Below are 19,508 nucleotides of genomic sequence, written 5' to 3'. Positions count from 1 at the left end.
TCCCGGTTAACTCTTTACAAATGCAAGGAATTCCATTTCTGCTGGCTGAAGCATAACTGTGTATTGTAGTGCATGTGTGTGTGTTTTTGTCCCTCTGAGGCTTGAGAAATCCCCGGTGGAGCCTCTGGACCGTGCTCTGTGTATTTCCAGCTGGAATCAGCATGATTGCAGTCCCGTCACAACAGGCGTATGCTTTCACTTAATTATATTATTTGTTAAACATTTTTGCACTCATTTTTTCCTTCTGCACTTGAAAAAAAGGGGGACTTTATGTGACCCTTTCTTTGCTGAGGGGTCAAGTGGTGATTGCTGATGTTGCCTGCTCTAAACACATGTTTAGCTCAACGCCACTCACCCAGTCCCCCTGAAGGTTTGGTAACCATTAAGTTACTTCCTAAGTCAGTTCCGGAGTCAGGCCTCAGAGGACCGGACAGAAGGTGGGCATATGATTTGCATCAGTGTCTTTTTTTATTTCTTCTTTGTTTTTGTACCTGTGTGCAAGTTCCCATGTGCATTTTTATGCAGGGCCATTCAGTCACTGGCTTCCTGGTCCTTCTCACACAGGTGAATATCAGACCAAGACATGGCACAGCTCACGCAATTCTGTCCCAGACAGGAAGTGCCATGGTAAGCTCTGTTATGATAGTGGATCAACAGTTAAGAGGAAGAACTTCACATATGCTGTGAACTTCACATGGGAGCAGAGCCACTGAATCCCACCATGGCTGCCACCTCAGGGACCAGCGGCCCGGCAGGAAATGAAAGGATCATTTAGTTTGTGGCAGATGAGCAGGAGGGGAAAGGGAGGGAACGGCACAGACACAGATGCACAATTGTAACCCTCCTGAGACGAGCAAAACAAGCTCTGTTCAGATGTGCTGTGGCAGAGGTGTCAGTGTTGTACGTGTGTCTGCGGTGACCCGGTGGAGGTCACATGTCAGAGAGTTGTGTGGTGGGACGGAAAGGGAGAGAACGGTTGTCATGGCAGCTGCGGTAGCTGTTTTAATGCTGTTGGTGGTGGGAGATTGGTGACAAGCCAGTCCAAAGGTAGCTAGCTTCCCTGTCCAAGTGAATGTATCGCCTTCATTTCAGACCTCGAGTGCTTGTACTCTCCATTCTGACACCTCGCCCCAGAGTCAGGATGCCTCATTTGAGCCTCACTGCATTTCAACATTAGCTTAGGCAAGCATCACAGTTACTGTTGCTCATAATTCAAATTGAACTCAATCACTAACCCTTAATATTACTTTTCAGCAGGTAACTAGTCCCACACTATTTCTATTGTGGGCTTCAACAACACCCGTTAAATTTTTTGACTTCTGTAAATTTTCTTACGTTTGTTTCCATTTAGAAAATGTCAATTATAAAACATTTCAGGTGGGGTTGTTACTGATGCTTCAGATATTTTTTAAATCCCTGGAGTGGCAGAGACTGTGATACTCATCTCCTAGTTCTTTTACCTTAATTATTGCAGTCTGGCCTCTGATTAGAGATGGTTTGGAGCACATGGTAGACAGATGAGTGCTGTTCCTATACTACTCCATATAGAAAATGTCCTGTTTGGTCCTGAAAATATTTAGGAGTTTGTAGGGTTTGAGATGATGTTGATGGTAGTTTGGATAAAAGAAATGAGAGTACCTAGTAATGTCGAAGACTAGGACCACCTTGTGATATGCGTGTTATCCTGTGTATAACACTGTACAAATTTATAAGTCATATATGTTTATGCATCATTGCTTAGGCCTGTTCAAGTAAGACTGCAGTAGGTTTGTTTCCACAGTACTGTGAGTGAAAGTCTTAAGTGTTGGCACTCATGAGACACACCTTACTCACCCAGAACTACGTGGCAGGAGGCACAAAGCACATTGAAATGACGTGCTGTCATCCATGGTGACACACGGTGCAAGAAACCTGTAATTTGGCTGAACAAGCTGTCTTTTGAGTGAGCACTGCACATTTTCAGAGAGTAGCGGGCGTTTGGGAAAAAGTGCAGAGGGTGCCTCTCCTGAGCCGTCTCCTGTCAGATGGAGGATTTAACTTGAAGTCAATGTAGCAGCATTGTCGCGGGCATGCTGTCTAAATGTTTACAGCAAATGATTCACAAATCAATGAAATGTGGACTGTACACAAACACAGATACTGCTGAGTTGAGAAAACAAAAGGTTTGGTTGAGTAGGGGGAGGTTCTGTGGTTCTGTTGACTATTGTAGTTTGGGCTTGAAGTGGCACATGGCCTGAGGTGCAGAGTTCAGACATGAGAAATACTCTGTGTGCCATTAGAAGGGTGATTAGGATGTCTGCTTTACCCCAGGCTCATGACGGCCTCTGGACTAAACAGGCCTTTATGCTGGCCTTCTACATCCAGATCCCTGTCTGCTCACAGCCCTCCACTTCAGACTCCTTATGGAACCAGTGAGCAATCACAAGAGGAGGTGCCCAGCCATAAGAGCCCAACGAGCATTTGTGTGTGTTTGCATGAGTGTGTATGTGAGTGCTCCAGCAGTGTGAACCGCCAAGGTTCAGAGAGAGATTGTTAACACGATCCAGCTTACAGGCATGACCAGCATTCTTCGGAGAGGACGATACCGGGGCCAAAGGAAATATTCACTGTGCTCGTTTATTGCTTATGGCACAGCTGGAATGTCCCAGTGCATCCTGGGTGTTCCACTCTCTCACTCGTTAACAGCATTCACACAGGGTACCAATTAACCACTCACATCCTGTTCCACAACAGGTTTTTTATGTTCCACAAAACTCACAGCTTCTACTCGGAGACCCTTTTAACAGAAAACACCTCTCAGTGTGTTTCGTGTCCTCACACAGCATCTCCATTAGACTCAGCGTCCTCAATTTATCCCTCTTGACCTTTTGCCAGAAGGCCACTGGCAGTTTCAATTCAGTTCACTGCACAATTTCCTTGAGGTCACTTTGTGGTCTGCTACAAAACATTGCAAAAACATTGGAAGCTATCAATGATGATATAATGGTGGCAGAAAAAGACACAGTTCGTACCATCCGCATCCAAGTGTTAACTATACTGTTTTACACTACGATGTAAATGGCATGGTGGAGGGATGCACAGATATTAAAATAATTGCCTACACAGAAATGCTGGTAATTATTTTAAGGCCAATAACCAAAAGATTCTAGGCTGTTTTGTCTAAATAACTAAAAATACTAAAAAGTAAAATCATTTGGCCAATAACCAATTTGGTACCAATATATGGATAATGTAATTGTTTTTAAAAGCAAATAAATTAATACATTTACATTTTTAATTGTTTTACCATTCAAAATGTAATACATTTTTATAATCAATAATAATATTTATAATAAATTTAAAATAACTATTCTACATTTTAAAATATTCATTTAAATATTACTTTATTCCTGTGATAGCAAAGCTGAATTCCAGCTGAATTAAATTTTCTGCCTCTTCAGTGTTTAATGATCCTTCAGAAATCATTCTAAGAAGCGGATTTTATGCTCAAGAAAGATGTCTTATTACCAATTTGGAAAAGTGGAAAATGTTTAGTGTTAACCTATGTATAGAAAGTTCAAAAGAACAGCAATCATTTGAAATAGAAATGTATAATATATATTTTTTTTGTATCTGTATATAAGCATGCACAGGTAAATAGCCAAATATGGATGAGTACGGTCATGCATGATGAGCATGAATGTGTGTTTATGGAAAATGAGATGTGAAGCTTGGGTAATGTTCAAAAAGAGCCCTGCACACCTGTTGTGTTATCACCATGCTACTCTCCGTGGCTGTGTACAATCCTGCCACATCACAGTCTATTTAGAAATAAATGGTTAAATGCACTTGTCAGTATTTGCTCTTTAGAAAAAGTAAGGAAACCAGGTCACAGGAGCCCCTTGCAGTCAACTCCTAATTGGTTCTCTTGCTTCTGGCATGCGCTTTGCACTTCACTGATTTGAACTGAGCCATTGTTGAGCCCCAACAAGATGGACACCCCACACTTTCCTCCTCCCTGGAGCCTCAGATGTAATTATGGAGCTTGTCTCCTGGCAGTTGCAGTCGGAAAAAGACAGTGTCCATTAAGTCTTGTGTGACTTGGAGCATACAACCAAGCATAAGACCATCTCTACCCATCTCCCCTCAGCAGCAGGGAGGAGACGACCTGTGGACTCAAAGCACTTATTGTGCTTTTTTATAGTCTTTTGAATATACTTTTTCAGCCCAGGACTTTTTTTTAGGTTTGATGTTAAATATTCACCTGTACATTGTGTCCATTGAAGGTCTGTGAGCACGTGGGATGCACAATATATTGGTGCCATATTCTTAATTACCTGATATTAGATAAAAAAAAGTGTTATGTAATCAGACACCTTCAACATTTCACATATTATTTATTCGCTATAGTTTAGAAAATAGTAATAAAATATGACAAGAACTTAAGAGTTAAACGGTGTCAGAACAAATTCATCTTCATAATGTCAGACAGCAATTAAGCAAAACCAGGTCAGGTCAAAGTGTCTGAATAATTTTTGGTCCAAAATTTTTATCAATTTTACTGGTACTGTATGAATAATTTTGGGGTATAATATGCCAGAGTTTACTTTATTTTGCTATCCTCACTTACATGAACTATGATGTCCTGCACTCACTTGTAAAAATATATATATCTGGTGTCTGAATAACTTTTGGTTTGACTGTAAATACATATATAATGTAAAAGACTGCTGGTATTTAATGATGAGAAAAAATATTTGAATATTTGTCTTATGTCATTCTTAATTTATTGCTTAAAGTGAATGTGGTCATGATCAAATTTTTCATGCCACTTAAAATCTTATACTGTATATAACGGTTCGGTACATTAAGTGCAGTCAATTTCTTTTTTTCTTTTTTTTCCCGGAGTAAATATTCAAATTCTTGAGTAGAACATGACGTTTCTTTTCATGTGTTAAGAAGCCATCTCGTGCCACTTGATCTCTGTGTCACTGTGGCATGCTGGTGCGGACACATGGCTCTGGGCCGTCCAGCGGTGACATTGCAGTAGCAGAGTGCCGCCATGCTCAATCACTCATAAGCCACACTTGTAAACTCCCCATTGATCAGCACTGTCACTTACTAGCCATGTCGTGATGTGTTTATAGTCACTTGCTAGACATGCAGATGCTGCGGCGTGACACTAATGGTCATTTGGTTTTTGCATGTGCTTTCTCGCATGTGTCCGCCTGTCCGTCTGTCTCATATCTTAATTGAGTAGAGGGAAAGCAGAGAAAGAAAAAAGGCGCACAGCTGGACACGCACAGTTTGCCAATTCACTGTTTGTTCCGGATTTCAGCCAGTTTACACACTCTGCTCATTTTTATTCAGGCTCTGGTTGAGTTCCATGTTCCATTGCCTTTTGAAGTCACGATAGCTCATTTTGGCCTTAAATTAGCGATAACATGATACTGTTGTTTTGCTATAAAAAGCCTCACACTCCCTTCATGGGCTTGTCTTGTTGCTTTCGCTTGTTTGGGGGTTTACAGATGCCTAAGTGATGCTATTGTTTGGCGTCTTAAGAAAACAATACGCAAATGCTCCAGGAAAAGTCTCCTGAAGAAAACTTTATGGAATGCTGAGGCTAAATAATTTGAGGATCTTTGGTAGGATGCAGTTTGTAATTAGACACAGATGTTTCTAAAGCAGCTTGGCCAGTACTTATTTTACCCTCCTCATGTCAAGCTGTACTCACTTTGAAACTTTCCTAAAATTCCAAACCCTAATGCAGTTTTACAGTATGTGGCATTTAGTTGAATTTTCAATTCCATTGACTCTCTAACCAGCAAGTTATTGTGGATATTCTGGATATTTGTCAACTAGCCTTTGCAAGGAATTTCAGAATATCACTTATATTAATGAAGACCGTTTAAGGGCGTATTTGTTTGTCCTTTGTTTTTTTAATCTGTCAGAACAGATTGTGCTGGGTAAGATGAATTTATGAAACACGTTCTCCAAAAGAGGCTTAGCATCACTGCATAATTCATATATAGTATCATATCCTTACTCATATATTTTAATTCATCACTGTCTTCTAGAGATCATGGGTAGTGAAGTAATTCTGGTGTGGACAGCAAGACTCTATTGGAATTCCCCAGTCCGATGTAACCATACTCGCAGCTTTGATCTGGCGGGAGCATTTGTGAGCATTTCAGTAAACCAGGATTTAGTTTACTGTGATGTGTGGTGGATAACGGAGAACTAGCACTGTCATTCAAGGATTAGTTTTTATGACTTTGACTTCTAACTTTTTGGTACTCTCAACTTGCCTATTGTCTACATCCTACATTGACAGCTGTGTTTTATGGCAGTGTCCTAACTGGATTAGATAATGACTGATTATCTTAAAGACTGAAGAACTCATAAATGACTGATTTTGGGCACGTAGGCCCCATGAAGCACATGCGACTAAACTCACAATTCAATTATATACACACTGTAAAAAATGGCTGTGAATTTAATGGTAAAAGACTGTAAAAATGCTACAGTAAAAACCTGTTAAATGGTTAACAGTATATGTTCACCTACTAGTTATGGTGAGAATCTGTAGTGGACATTACATGTAATTTTACGGTAGCATGCCGTTTTTGGAAGTGAAAAAGAACATATAATTGACAGTGAAGGTGGCAATGCATTATTAAAAATTCATATACTTAGCACACAAGTATGAAATATAATAGTAAATACTGAAACTTTTTTATTTTGATAAATCTCAGTATTTGGATTTAATATATATTTTTAAAGCATATTTACAATATTCAACATGTCTCGCTCATCATTTTTTTGCATTCTCTGAAAAGGATACCATGTAATTTAGGGGGGGAAAGTATAATTAAACATAAGTTGCCTACCTTTTGGAACAGCCCTCACACATTTCTTTAAACTGTCTATGTAGGCATTTCACTACGTGTTGGAAAAGCACTATAGTCTTTAAAAAGCACTCAGTAGTGTGCATTTTAATAATCTACTGATGATGGCAGCAATCCTCTCACTACGAGAGACTGATCCCGCAGCTGAGCATGCTGGTTTGAGCGGTTGGTAGCTGTGTGTTAAACTTCTGAACTGAAAGACACATTGTGAAAGGCAATTCCGTTTTCATCAAAGTTAAATCAGTCCCTCTTTAAAGTGGCTTAAACTGTTCAAATTAGTGGTGGGCTTTTTCAAAGCCAATGTATAGGAGTCTCTCAAGGCCATGTGTTTGTGTCTTCCTTTAAGGTCAAATGTTGCGACGTGAGCTCTTTCGATGACTCGCATGGTAAAATCGAATGAAACCATCATGAGATCATCTGAGCTTCAAACTGTTGCACCTGACCAAAATACTGAGGAGATGAATTAATTGAATACCTAAGAAGGAAAGTATGACGCGGTTGTTTCGACTATGCTGAGACAGTGATTTTCTCTTGAATGCCAATCTAACTGTAATTAGTTTGTTCCGTCAGTATTTATATTTTTAACTCTGGAGTGACTAAAGAGATTAAGGGAGCAGTCTATGACTGGCTGGTATCCACATATGGGCCTGATCTGGAAACGGCTGTTTGACACTTGCCAACCTCCATATTGAAGAGATTTACAAACGCAACAAAGCTCAAAATGTTCCATGTCACAAAGCATTGGGTTCAGCACAGCATTCAATGGAAAGGATAGGTAAGCATTTTATTCTTTCTGTTTTGTGTACTTTTAAAGGGATAGTTCAAGGTAAATTCTGTCACCAATTTATTTATCCTTTTAGTTGTTCCAAACCCATAAGACCTTTGTTCATCTTCAGAGCACAAATTGAGATATTTTTTGATTAAATCGAAGAGCTTTCTGACCCTGCATGGATAACAAGGGAACTTGACCATTGATGTCACTTGGGCAATCTTAACGATGACTTTACTACGTTTCTGGGTTTTGGGTGAATTATCCATTTAATGCACTATTTGTGAAACCAGACTGATTTGTTAAATAATGAATACTTTTGAAGTGTTTTTAAAACATTTACATCTAACAAGAGCATTCATTTAATCAGTTTGTTTAAAATGTAATCTCACATGAGACGGAGACGCCAATTATAATTGTATGAAAAGGCTGTTTTATTTTACGTAAAGGTCTACATTGTCTCTCATCATGGTGACTGCCATTTTGAGATAACATTACCAAAAAAGTAGTATGCATTTTTTTTCCCCCTTTTTAGGAAACTTTTGGTTAATCATGCATGACAAATAGGATGTTTCTGTTGTGGAATCAGTAGCTCAAGTTTTTTTTTTTTTTTTTTACCTCAGAACAACCACACCAGTAGGTGTCAGTATTAGGGGTGTAACGGTACGTGTATTCGTACCGGACCGTTTCGGTACAGGGCTTTCGGTACGGTGCACGTGTGTACCGAATGACGGAATGCAATATTTTGTATGCAGAACATAAATACATTTTCGTGTTTCCAACAGAACATATTAAGTGGCGGAAGTCTTCGCGTTCAGCGCAAATCCCTCCCTGCAACTGATTCTAAGGCCGGCGACACACTGGATGCGTGGCGGAAGCGTCTCAGCTGCGTGGCATGTCCGTTTTTAATTCGGCTCCCATGTTAACAGGTTAGAGCTTGAAGACTGCCTGCGTGAGACGCGCGTCTCAGGCGTGGCTCGAGCCACGCGGAAAACATTTGCATGCTAGAAATAGAACCGACGCCTATTTTTCACGCGACACGCAAGCATGTTGGAAGCGTTTCCAGGCAAAATAGAATAGGAAAATATGTTTATATGTCATTTTGTACACAAATACATATTAATTCATGACACTTTGATGTTTGAAAGTCTAAAGGTTGACATAAATTCAGATATGTAATTAAAAAAATAAATTAATAATTATCGATTTTCAAATATTGCACCTGTCAAACAGTCTATTTTGCCGTCAATACTGTTGACGGTGTCCTTTATCAGTAGGCTTTATATTTATGCTCAACATGAATTATAGATATTGTTGTCATGAAGACAAGAGCCTGGTCTGTCGGAGGCCTCCCTCTATGTCACCTACAGCAGCAGCATGCTGGGATTGGTAATGCTGCACTGTAATCATATTTATTTATTTATATTTTTCATTATATTTTATTATATGATATTGGTTTGAGACTGAGAGTATTTTTATTTTAGTGGAGAACTTTGCAGCAGTATTTTATTTCTTATTCTATTTTTATTTTATATATATTTTATTAAAAAGTATTTTTTTTAAAAGTGTATTGTAATAAACAACCTGCAGTTTAATGTTTGCATTTCTTTCCCTTATTGTACCGAAAATGAACCGAACCGTGACTTTAAAACCGAGGTACGTACCGAACCGTGATTTTTGCGTACCGTTACACCCCTAGTCAGTATACAGTATAAAGGACCATTGTGGCATTGACCAATGATGCTTTAACAAAGGAATACTTGGTGAATCTTTAATTTGCAGTTCTTTTATCATTTTTATACTACTGGGAATCCCAGACTTCTTTGATTCCTTCACTGAAAAAGGCAAACCACACAGAAATCACACCATTATTATCTGTACAGTTATCATGTAATTACTTGGCAAGCTGAACCTCAGAAAACATTTCCATTCCATCTGCTCACACCCACCAGAATCTCAGTGTCATCTTCATATTGATAAATAAGATGTGGTATTACCATAATCACAACCAAGCTGTGATAATGGTTTTGCATGACCAAACGTGCAGCAATTTGACTGTGGCTTGAAAGTGAGGAGGTGCAAACAGCTATTTCTTTTATTCTCAATTTCCTGCACTTTAAAGGATCCTGTGGTCGGTAGAGTGAAGTATTAAAACTTTATTTCATCAAATGTAGTACTCAACCGATTTTTAAATTAAGTTTTAACATATGGGACAGCCGACCACAAACAAAACGAGTGCAGATTGTGAACAGTTTTGAGGACATTTAAGCTTCGAAATGTAAAAGAATAGTTTTGCCAACAAGGCTGGTTTCTTTCAAACACACACACACACACACACACACACACTTTGAATCCATACTTCTGTACTTATATATGCAGAAAAAGTTTTGAATCTTGTTATAATGTTGACTAATCTATTCAAATGTAGTGTATGTTCTTTTGTTTTGTTTTATTATATTTTATTTTATTTTGCTCATTTTTTTTTGTTATGGTGGTTTCAGATGGTTCAAAATTTAAGAGCAAACCAAAAAATAAGCAATGATGCGAGTTGTGCACACATATTCATGCACACATACGGTTAGTGAATTATTTACGTATGTATTTATTTATTTATTTTTTGCCAGGTGATGCAGTGACATCCTGTCCTGTCTTTGACTGACTGTAAAATCTTTTTCTCTGTCTCATCTCTTGCTCTTTGTTTGATGCTGAGCATTTTTCCCTGTAAAACCCTCTCCACCAGTCCGTAAGTCAGTCTCACTCGTTTTCGCTCTCCTTTTCTGGTCTGTCTTCACCTTTCTTGACAGCTCTGTGCCTCATCACCAGCAATCTGAAGTGACAGCTCACATCCTGGGGCTGCAATGGGGCTGGCTCACTGAAAAAGAGCAGCACAACACATACACACACACACACACACGCATACCCTAAACCCTCTTTGCACCCCCATACTCTCATTCGCTCTCATTGACACATATACATTTACAGCCACACAGACCTTTCTGCTCCTGTATTAACTCATAAACGCATTTGCTCTAGTTCACTCTTGGTGCTGCAGGGGCGTCTGTGGGGCTATGGCGATACGCTGGGAGGGGGCGCCCGAACACGCTTCACACGCTACTGCCTGCACACTCAGCCTGCTGCCCGATGAAAAACAGACGGCCGCAGACACATATAGTGAGTGTTCTGTTGCACAGAAGATTCACTGAAGTGTGCTTCTGAACGGCAGCAGAGAGCCACAGTTGGACATTAGTGCTCTGAGAGGACTACAGCTGCAGCACAAGCCTGAGGCTCCTTCACCACACTGTAGAGCTTTAAAACTCAATGTTGTTTAGCTTACATCCAATAGTTATATGCATCTATATGGGTCCACAGATTTTGGGGAAGGTTAGCAGGTTAGCACAGGTGATGTGACACTGTGAGCTGTGATGCTCATGCAGTCAACACAAGTTTAATTCTGACTTGAGGTCTTTCTCGACAATGTCTTACCTCTATTTCCCCCCTCATTTTATGTTTTATCTTGATTATCTGTATTAATTAAAGCTGCAAAACGAGCAATAAAATAAAAGTGCCAGTTATAACAGATAGTCTTGACTTCAGATAGTAAATTATGGATTATGCTTGAAATTGTTATATGGGAATCGTAAATTGCCTTAAATTACACTAATGAACTATATTACTGTTCATGGACGATTGTTTGTTACTCTTCATGAAGGATTTTATTTTTATTTTATTTTATCCGTTTCTAGCCATGACCATAACATCTCAGAGTTTAGAGCACATTTTTAGCACATTACTTTCTGTGTAACAGCTCAGACGTTGCAAAAATTATTAATAATTTTAGTAATTCTTAATAAATCATTACTATTGTCTGTCATTTTAATGCTTTTGATAATTGGTCATCATTTCACCAATTTTTAACCAAATTTAGATGATTAGTAAAATAATTCTGATGATTATTATTAATTACTTAAATAATTTTATTGTCTTTTATCATCTTGCTTCTGCTACCATGTTATAAAATCAATATGTCGAAAGAGGCTGTTCATTACAGTGGTTGTACCATGGTTTCATGGGTTTGTGATGTCCCTGTACACAAGGTAAAATTACTGTAATGCACAACTTTGAGTGGCTTATTGTTCAGTTCTACACACATTAATTAAACTTTAAAGAATCGTGGAACAGTTCCAGGTCAATCATAATAAAAAGTAGTAGATGTTGTTGTTGTGAGCAGTTTTTTTTTATTCCAGATTTGTCACAGTAGATTTTCTTTTCTTTTCTTTTTTACTTAAAGCCTGAGATTTGTTATATATAACCAAGTCTGGCAGCAGGCCTGGCTCTAGACACTGCGACAAGAGTGAACTAAGTTGAAAGCGTCTTGGGATCTCATGAAAATCAAAAACAAATCTTAAGGAGCAGTAAGGTTAAACCTACAGGCCCAATGGCCCTTTGAAGTAAAGAGCAGTGTTGTTAATTGTCGGAGCGGGCTTAGCAAAAGGTGGTAACAATTTAACAAGAGTGTAGGGCAGCGGGGTGCTGGATGTGTATCAGGTGTTTGCAGATGTTGTGTGTGGAACAGAGGAGGGGAGGGAACTCCAGAGATGAGAGGCCAACTTAACAACCAATAAGTCTTTGTTTGCTCTGCCAATCGCGCTGTAATTGGTCAGAGAGCGAATAGAAGCCCCGGGATTGGATGACTGGGCTGTTTACAGCAGCTATTTTGACTATGCTACAAGACAGACGTTAGCAATTATACCTCCGATATCTATTTGCTCCGTGGTACACACAGTCGATTAGAGGAGAGCTCTTTCTCTCACCCAGCAACAGGTTTCAAATATAGCGTGGAGGATGAATGAGTGTGCTCTTGTACAACAGCCTGGGAAATTTTCTCCCAGCTCTTTTGCCAGACTTGGGATGCTGGGGACATTTACGGTCCCTCACCTCCCATTTGATACTCTGGGTCTGTTGTTGCATGTTGTGTTTGCCAGGTTTGTGTCTGGGTTGTATTGTTTCCACGTAAAAAATTAACAGCACCTGCATTTTCATGTTGAAGACCTGTTTGCTTGTGAGTTTGCTGACGCTGACTTCATCACAAACTGTCTAGAATATACAGTGCCATTTTGAACCAAGGGGTCAAGGTTTGGCTGGTTAGCGTGGTCCAGTTAGCTCCTGTATTCTGTATCAAAGGTCAATCCAAAATAGTAATGTGTTCAGAATAGTGTTGCATGGTGCACCGATACTTCAAAAGTATCGAGATTCTCGGAAATTAAAAACGTCACGATTCCTAAATTTATTAGTATCGATACTTCAAAGAATGAGTGCTTTCCATATTTGGAAGAGACGTATTTCATGTTGGTGTGTGCAACGCACGCTTCCAGTGCCTCCCTATGGACGTCTGTGTTTTTTCTCCTCACGCAAGCAGCAAAAAAGCACTACAGAGAGATGGCTGCATTAGTGGCTTTACTAAACTGATTTGGCTTTACTAAAATGTGTGCATAATCGCATTAAATAGTTTAAATAAGTTGTTCAGATGAACAAAGCACGAGGTTTTCTTGCATGAATAACATTTGAATTGTTTGGTAAGACAGTTCATATATAATATTCACATTAATCGGGGATTAAACGTGGAGTTATGTTCTGTATGCTAAATATGAAAACGAGCGTATCTGCACAGCACCTATAACTGCGCTTTGTATCTGCTGATTGCTGATCGAGATTTACATGCTTGGCTCACTGACCCTGTATACTTATTCATCTCGTTCATAAACGAGATGTATCAGTTCAGATTTCTCGATCTCGTTCAGTGAAGGGCGGATGGGTTCACTACATTCAACAAATCACATGCTCCGTCACATATTGAGTAACTCTTTGACAGGATGAAACAGTTCACAGAGCTGTTCACGAGCTGCGCATGCGCTGCTAATAGTGTTGCGCTCGCGCACTGCTGTGGAGGGAGGAACTTCAGTAAACAAGAAATATGAGTCAGTGGATTACGTGAACAAGAGTGATTAGTTCACCTAAAAGATTCGTGCTTGAACAAACTATCACTAGTGCAATTTCATATAGCCTATATTAAATATTTGGAATATATATTTTCATATTTTATTAGGGTCTTTGATAAGGTTACAATACGAAGGTCTAGGTAGCAACGTATCTTCCGTGATGTCCCCGATGCGCGGGTCGGGGTGGGTAAAGAAATGTTACTTTATTTGCGGGCTGGGGCGGTTTTTTTTTTCTTTTTACTTGAATGCCATTGCTTAAATTGATATTATTTATCTTTTGACATTTAATCTTCTGAGTTCAGAAACATTGTTTAATATAATCACTGTTCATATTTTTATTCAAAGTTCAGAATCAAGATAATTTATTACTCTTATGTTTCTTATGATAACTGAGATAATGCTGCTAAATTTATTCTTTCTTTACCTTGAATGTCATTGCAAGTTTTTATATTTTGATATTTCATATTTTGTTCAAATATTTAATATATCTGCTGTTCATATGTTCATTTATTAGTGTGTTATATTTCCTTTTCAGGAAAAGTATCGAAAAAGTATCGAAATCGCAATTCTTGCCTAGGTATCGGTATCGAAACAATAATTTTGGTATCGTGACAACACTAGTTCAGAAAATGAAAGAAAAAAAAAAGAAAATATTGAGATATTTATTAATTTAATGTTTTATTGTAATTTTGTATACATTGTGTCGAGTCAGCTTTTCCTCCCTGATTGTCACCGGCACCCCGTCCTAAATCGCCGCCCTTCACCAGGCTCCCGACTGGAGTGAGTGTGTGAGAGGAGGGGCGCTGGACGAGTCAGGGCTGGTGGCGTGTGATGGGGCACACCTGAAGGAAATGGAGCCTCATCACCGCTGCTGTTTAAAAGCCCAACGCGCCTCTCCTCGGGAGACCGGTCTCTTCCCCGTGCATGCACACTGGTGTCCTCGTGGGTCCAGGAAGGGTGCGTTGAGGGACTCCCGCGCCACCAGAGACGTGAGCTGCCAGACCCGTGATCTGGATGGATCGTTTACACGGCCGTCGGGCCAGGATGCCGGGCCGTCCATCCCCTGCCAGCGCCGCGGCCAACGAGAGTGATGCGGCCGCTAGAGAAAGCCGCCGCCCCTCGCGCCCCGGACCGAAGAGGGGAGCGCGTGCGGCCACCGGACTCCGCCCCATACCTGGACCCTTCCTCCATGAACACTGCCCGACCCACACGAACCCCACAGCACGACGAGGACACCAGATTCCCTGTTTATTTTGGACACTCTTCCCCTTTGGCCACCTTTATCCCCTGTTTTATTTGATTTTCTGTTAATTAAAGCCTATCCGAGGCCTGACGCCACGCCCACTGTGTCTGTCTTGTGCTCCTCCCGTCACAACATATTTTAATATGAATAGATTACAAGCGTAGGTCACCCAAAAATGAACATTTGTTTAAAAAAATGTACTCGCCCTTTTTTTGGAAGCCGTTATGTTAAAATAGCGTGTCTCACTAATTGCAACTGGAAACTCTACAAAGGAGAAGCAAGTAGCTCATAGCTGCTGCTGTTTGCTAAGAAATTACAGAACTCCTAGTTACAGACCCAGGATCAGTAGTTAAAAGCACACTGTGGATGTGTAGGGGTGTTTGAGTAAACTAATTAGAGGTCAGTAATGCAGAGACTTTAACGCCATCTGTAATTAAAATTAGTTTGACTTCTATCCAGCTTTCAGTCACAGCTCACACCGCTTAACATAAAAAGCTAAAACACTGTATGTTCGTGTAAAATGTGAATGTTCGAATGAAATTAGAGCCCAGTACTGGTTTAGGATTTGCCCTGTGTGCAACCAGGGGGTGTTAGTGACAAACAGAGAGGGTGTGTTTGTTGGGCTCGTTAGTGTTTCAGCGTGTGCTGGATTTCACTGTGTGGGTGTTGTGGCTTTCAGTCTTTGCACTGGACTAAAGACAAAAGTGGCAGCAGAGAGGTGCAGAGCTCCCAGTGTGCAACACGGACACTGTGTTGAACAGAGAAGCTAGTGAACAGCAATCTCATCCTTTTGTTCTATCTCTCTCTTTCCTCACTTTTTCAGTTCACCTTTTTGACGGATGTATTCCATTTTGTGGTTTAAACATGATACTTTGGAACATTGTCAATTTGTCATTTCCAAGAATGTCAATTTAAAATTTTTGCTAACATGCTGTAGCTTTGGTATTTTATTTTATTTTTTTCTCAAATATATATTATATAGATACATTGATACAGATACATTAAGTATTAATTTATCAGTTATGATTTTCATTTATTTATTTGCTAAATATATTTGTGTGTTTATTTAACATTGCACTAATATATATATATATATATATATACACACACACACACACACACACACACACACACACATTGCACTATATATATATATATATACATATATATATATATATATAAACACACACACATATACATATATACATAACATTAAAAACAGATTACTTCCTCCTCCATTATCCTCATCCTTTTCTCCTCCTGTTTAATATCTGTTTTCCTTTCTTTCTCTCTCTCTCTCTCTCTCTCCCTGTCTCTCTCACCCACTGCTTCTTTTCCCAGTGGGGGTGTTGTTTATAGAGCATTATAATTTATAACTGAATAGAGTGGATTTAATTTCAGTGCAGAGCCTCGCCAGGAGGGCGCCAGGCTGCAATCAGAGGAATCAGTGCGCTGCGAGCCCTGTTGAATGGAAAGTATTATCACCGGCCACAAACGGACACTGTTTCTCCTTAAACAACTCCCTCGATGCTCCGTGGGTCCAGCTACTCTTTCACTCCTATTCCTGTTCCTGTTAACCACCCTCCCTCCCATTGTCCTTCAGTGCCACTTCCCTTGCTATTTCTCTCCCTCTGACTGTCATCTCTTTTCCTCTTCATTTTTTCTAGTCTTCTCTCTCTGTTCTTTCTAGTTGTCTTTTTCTGTCTGTTTTCAGTGTGTGATGAGCTGTTCTGACAGCATCCCTCTTTAGCAGATCCATGCTGATTGTTATTATACAGCTCATCTGGCACTACATTTGTTCATACCTCTTCATTTGACCTCTATTTGGAGACTGAACAGTTTTTTTTCCAGTCATTTATGCCACTGGCAGGACAGTGAAGCCATGGATGCAATGTAAATTACATGGAATAAGAAGTCCATAAGGCTACACTATTTAAGTAAAAAATCAGAATGAACAAGTGATTAAAAATCTAAAAATGATTAAATAGTGTCCAGTTAAAGCACTGTAAGTAGTGTCCAGTTACACTGGGGTCCAAAAGTAAATTTGTGTTAATTTTGCAGTTCAATGTTTATTTTCATGTATTAAAAATTTGCTTCTAATGTTGCTTTGTGAAAGTTGTAAATGTTCCATGCTGATATTTAAGACACCCTTGACACTGTCACTTTCCGACTACTTTTCTACCTCTCCTCTCCTCATTCTTCCCTGGGCTTTGCTTTCCGCACTCAGCAGGGCTCGATTATACTGACCATATTTTAAATGGAGCGTGGCAGCCAACTCACTCTCCATCTATTCAGCATAATTAATACCTTGCATTTACACTGACTTAGATGAACTCCTCAAACCCAAGACATGATTGCAAAATGGTTTGAAAAGCTTTATGGAGTTCGAAGAATAATACGCTGGTTTGAAAAAAAACGAGAGAGAGAGAGGGACTGAGAGAGAACGGGTTGACATCGAAAGCCACAATTAGCTCATTACTTTTACTTGAAGTTTGGAGACCACATAAAATGAAAGGAAAAAGTCATTTCTTTCCTTGCATTTAGTGTTTTCTCGAAGGACGCTAGCAGAGCGGGTTCATAGGAAGGGCTTGTCTAGTAAAAAACTTACAGTATGACCATTTTTATTATCAAATATGTTCCAATAATCCTTCTGGGTGTTGCCTGTTTTTCCCGTCGGCCAGCAGTGGTGGCATTTTGCTTCTGTCCTAGTCATAATTCCAAATGATGTGCTTTACATAAGCTATTTTCTTGTCGTAAATTCACGAAAATGTCAAAAAGTGATGTACTCTATGTGAAAAGTCTTCAGAGTTGATTCTGGATCTGCTCATTTACATTTATTCTAAGGTCAGTCCCCTGTAGTTATTACTAGAAACCTGGGAAGAAAAACCAGGCCTGTCTTAATTGCAGCTGCCCCTCCTGGCAGTATCAGGACTGAAGAGCATCCAGGATGAATCAAAAGTTAACGGATCAGTGTAGGATGTGTTCAAAGTTAGGGCGCTTCGTTATTGCTAGTGTACGTGGGTAATTTGCAGAAAGGCCTGAGTCAATGGGAGTTTGCTTTGCTGGCTCTGGTTGGGGGAACACATATGATGTGCCTGAAAGATCAAAACACACACTTGATGAATGTGAGGGCAGAGCCTGGCAGAGGAGGGGAATGCCCTCTAATCCCGGCTTTGAATCACTGATCAAGGTCGTTTTCAGTTCATTAAATTCTGCTGAGAAGCTCTGCCTGAGTAAGCAGCACAAAAGTACACAACACACACACACACACACTCTCAAACACTTACAAGTCATTTTCACCTGCCCTTGGACAGACTTTGTGCTTTGTTTATTATGATTTGTGTGAGCTATGTGGCTTATTAATTAGTTGTAATATTTGCCTAGCTTTGGGTGATTGGATACATGATGTTTACCACAAAAAAAATGTTTCACCTCATCCATCGTTTTCAGGGAGTCACTTAGAATGGAAGTGTATGGGGCCAGATTTTGTAGAATTTACAATAGAAGTGAATGAGGCCAATATTTAGAGGATTTGAAAGAAGACGTGAAGTTTAGAACTTTCTTCATTATTAATTTACATTAAGCTGGTAAGTCACATTTTTTAATGTATGGTTGTTTCAGGGTTTTAGGTAATATGTTGTCATGGACGAAGCTGTACAATTATTCATTGAACTTGAAGCAGAAAATGTCTTGAAGCAATTTTCTTTAAACATATATTGTGTACATCGTGTGGCTTTACTGTTGAAACAGTAGGCTATTTTAATTATTCATTCTATTCTATTGTAAGTGCCTCACTGTAATGTACTTTTTTATTAGTAAAGTGACGAAAAATGAGGGACGAATGAAAAATTTTTGTGGTAATTCCACCTCAAATAAAGTCAATTGGGCTTAACTTGAGCTTTTACTCAGTGATAAATTACACTACAGAAAAACAAAAGTAATTTTGTAATAAGTTCAGGCAATAATAATAATAATAATGAAAAGTTAATTCTATATTAGTATGTTAGTTCCATATTTATACTAAATTCAAGCTTGTAGAAATTAAAGCGTAAATATAACCTACTCTAAAACCAACTAAACTTTTTTGATACTGGTTTCCCATCCCATGATGCACTGGGACATGAGTAATTAATGAGGTAAAAATTTATATATATACAATATATACTGTTTTCCAGCTGCATTTAGTTTTTTGTTAGGTCTAGTAAGTTTATTTTTTTTATTTATTGCCAAGTAAGCTTTGACTAAGTAAAAATTACACAAACTTTTGCTGACCAAGCTAAAGTTATTTATTATCTTTGTTAAATTGACTGAACTTAGGTAAATAGATTTGACTTGATTCTATATAAATTAAATATAATTATGTAATATTTGCTTTATTTCTGTATGAATGTTAAGTTCAATAGTAAGTGGAATTTACTCGACTATAACAGGTAAATTGTACAGAGCCGTATCAGTGAAAATTACTTGAAATATGTTAGCGCAAATTTTATCAAATAAATATTTATAGATAAAGGTATTTTTTTTCCATTGAACCCAGAATATTCTTTTCATGATTTACAAATAAGAGAGAGAATCTGCCCCACTCTGTGCCTCTTCGTGATGGTAAGCGCGCC

The 19,508-nt window shown here is 39.1% G+C and overlaps 1 protein-coding gene across 11 annotated transcripts in view; it reads left to right on the top strand.

The window, feature by feature from the left end:
• The window catches only part of LOC132123611 (BCAS3 microtubule associated cell migration factor-like), a 233,928-nt gene that overhangs the window by 118,834 nt on the left and 95,586 nt on the right, over window positions 1-19,508 (top strand). Inside the window, exon 24 of one of the 11 annotated variants that reach the window (XM_059534372.1) lies at window positions 10,281-10,330. The exons of the other annotated variants lie outside the window; for them this stretch is intronic. Within the exon in view, the coding sequence (XP_059390355.1) occupies window positions 10,281-10,315 (35 nt within the window). The 3' untranslated portion in view covers window positions 10,316-10,330. Of the gene's footprint in view, window positions 1-10,280; window positions 10,331-19,508 lie in introns of those variants that run through there. 11 annotated transcript variants of the gene reach the window in all.

Source organism: Carassius carassius, chromosome 41, assembly GCF_963082965.1.
Source record: "Carassius carassius chromosome 41, fCarCar2.1, whole genome shotgun sequence".
Lineage (NCBI taxonomy): Eukaryota > Metazoa > Chordata > Actinopteri > Cypriniformes > Cyprinidae > Carassius > Carassius carassius.
This window is presented reverse-complemented; position numbering and strand designations above follow the sequence as displayed.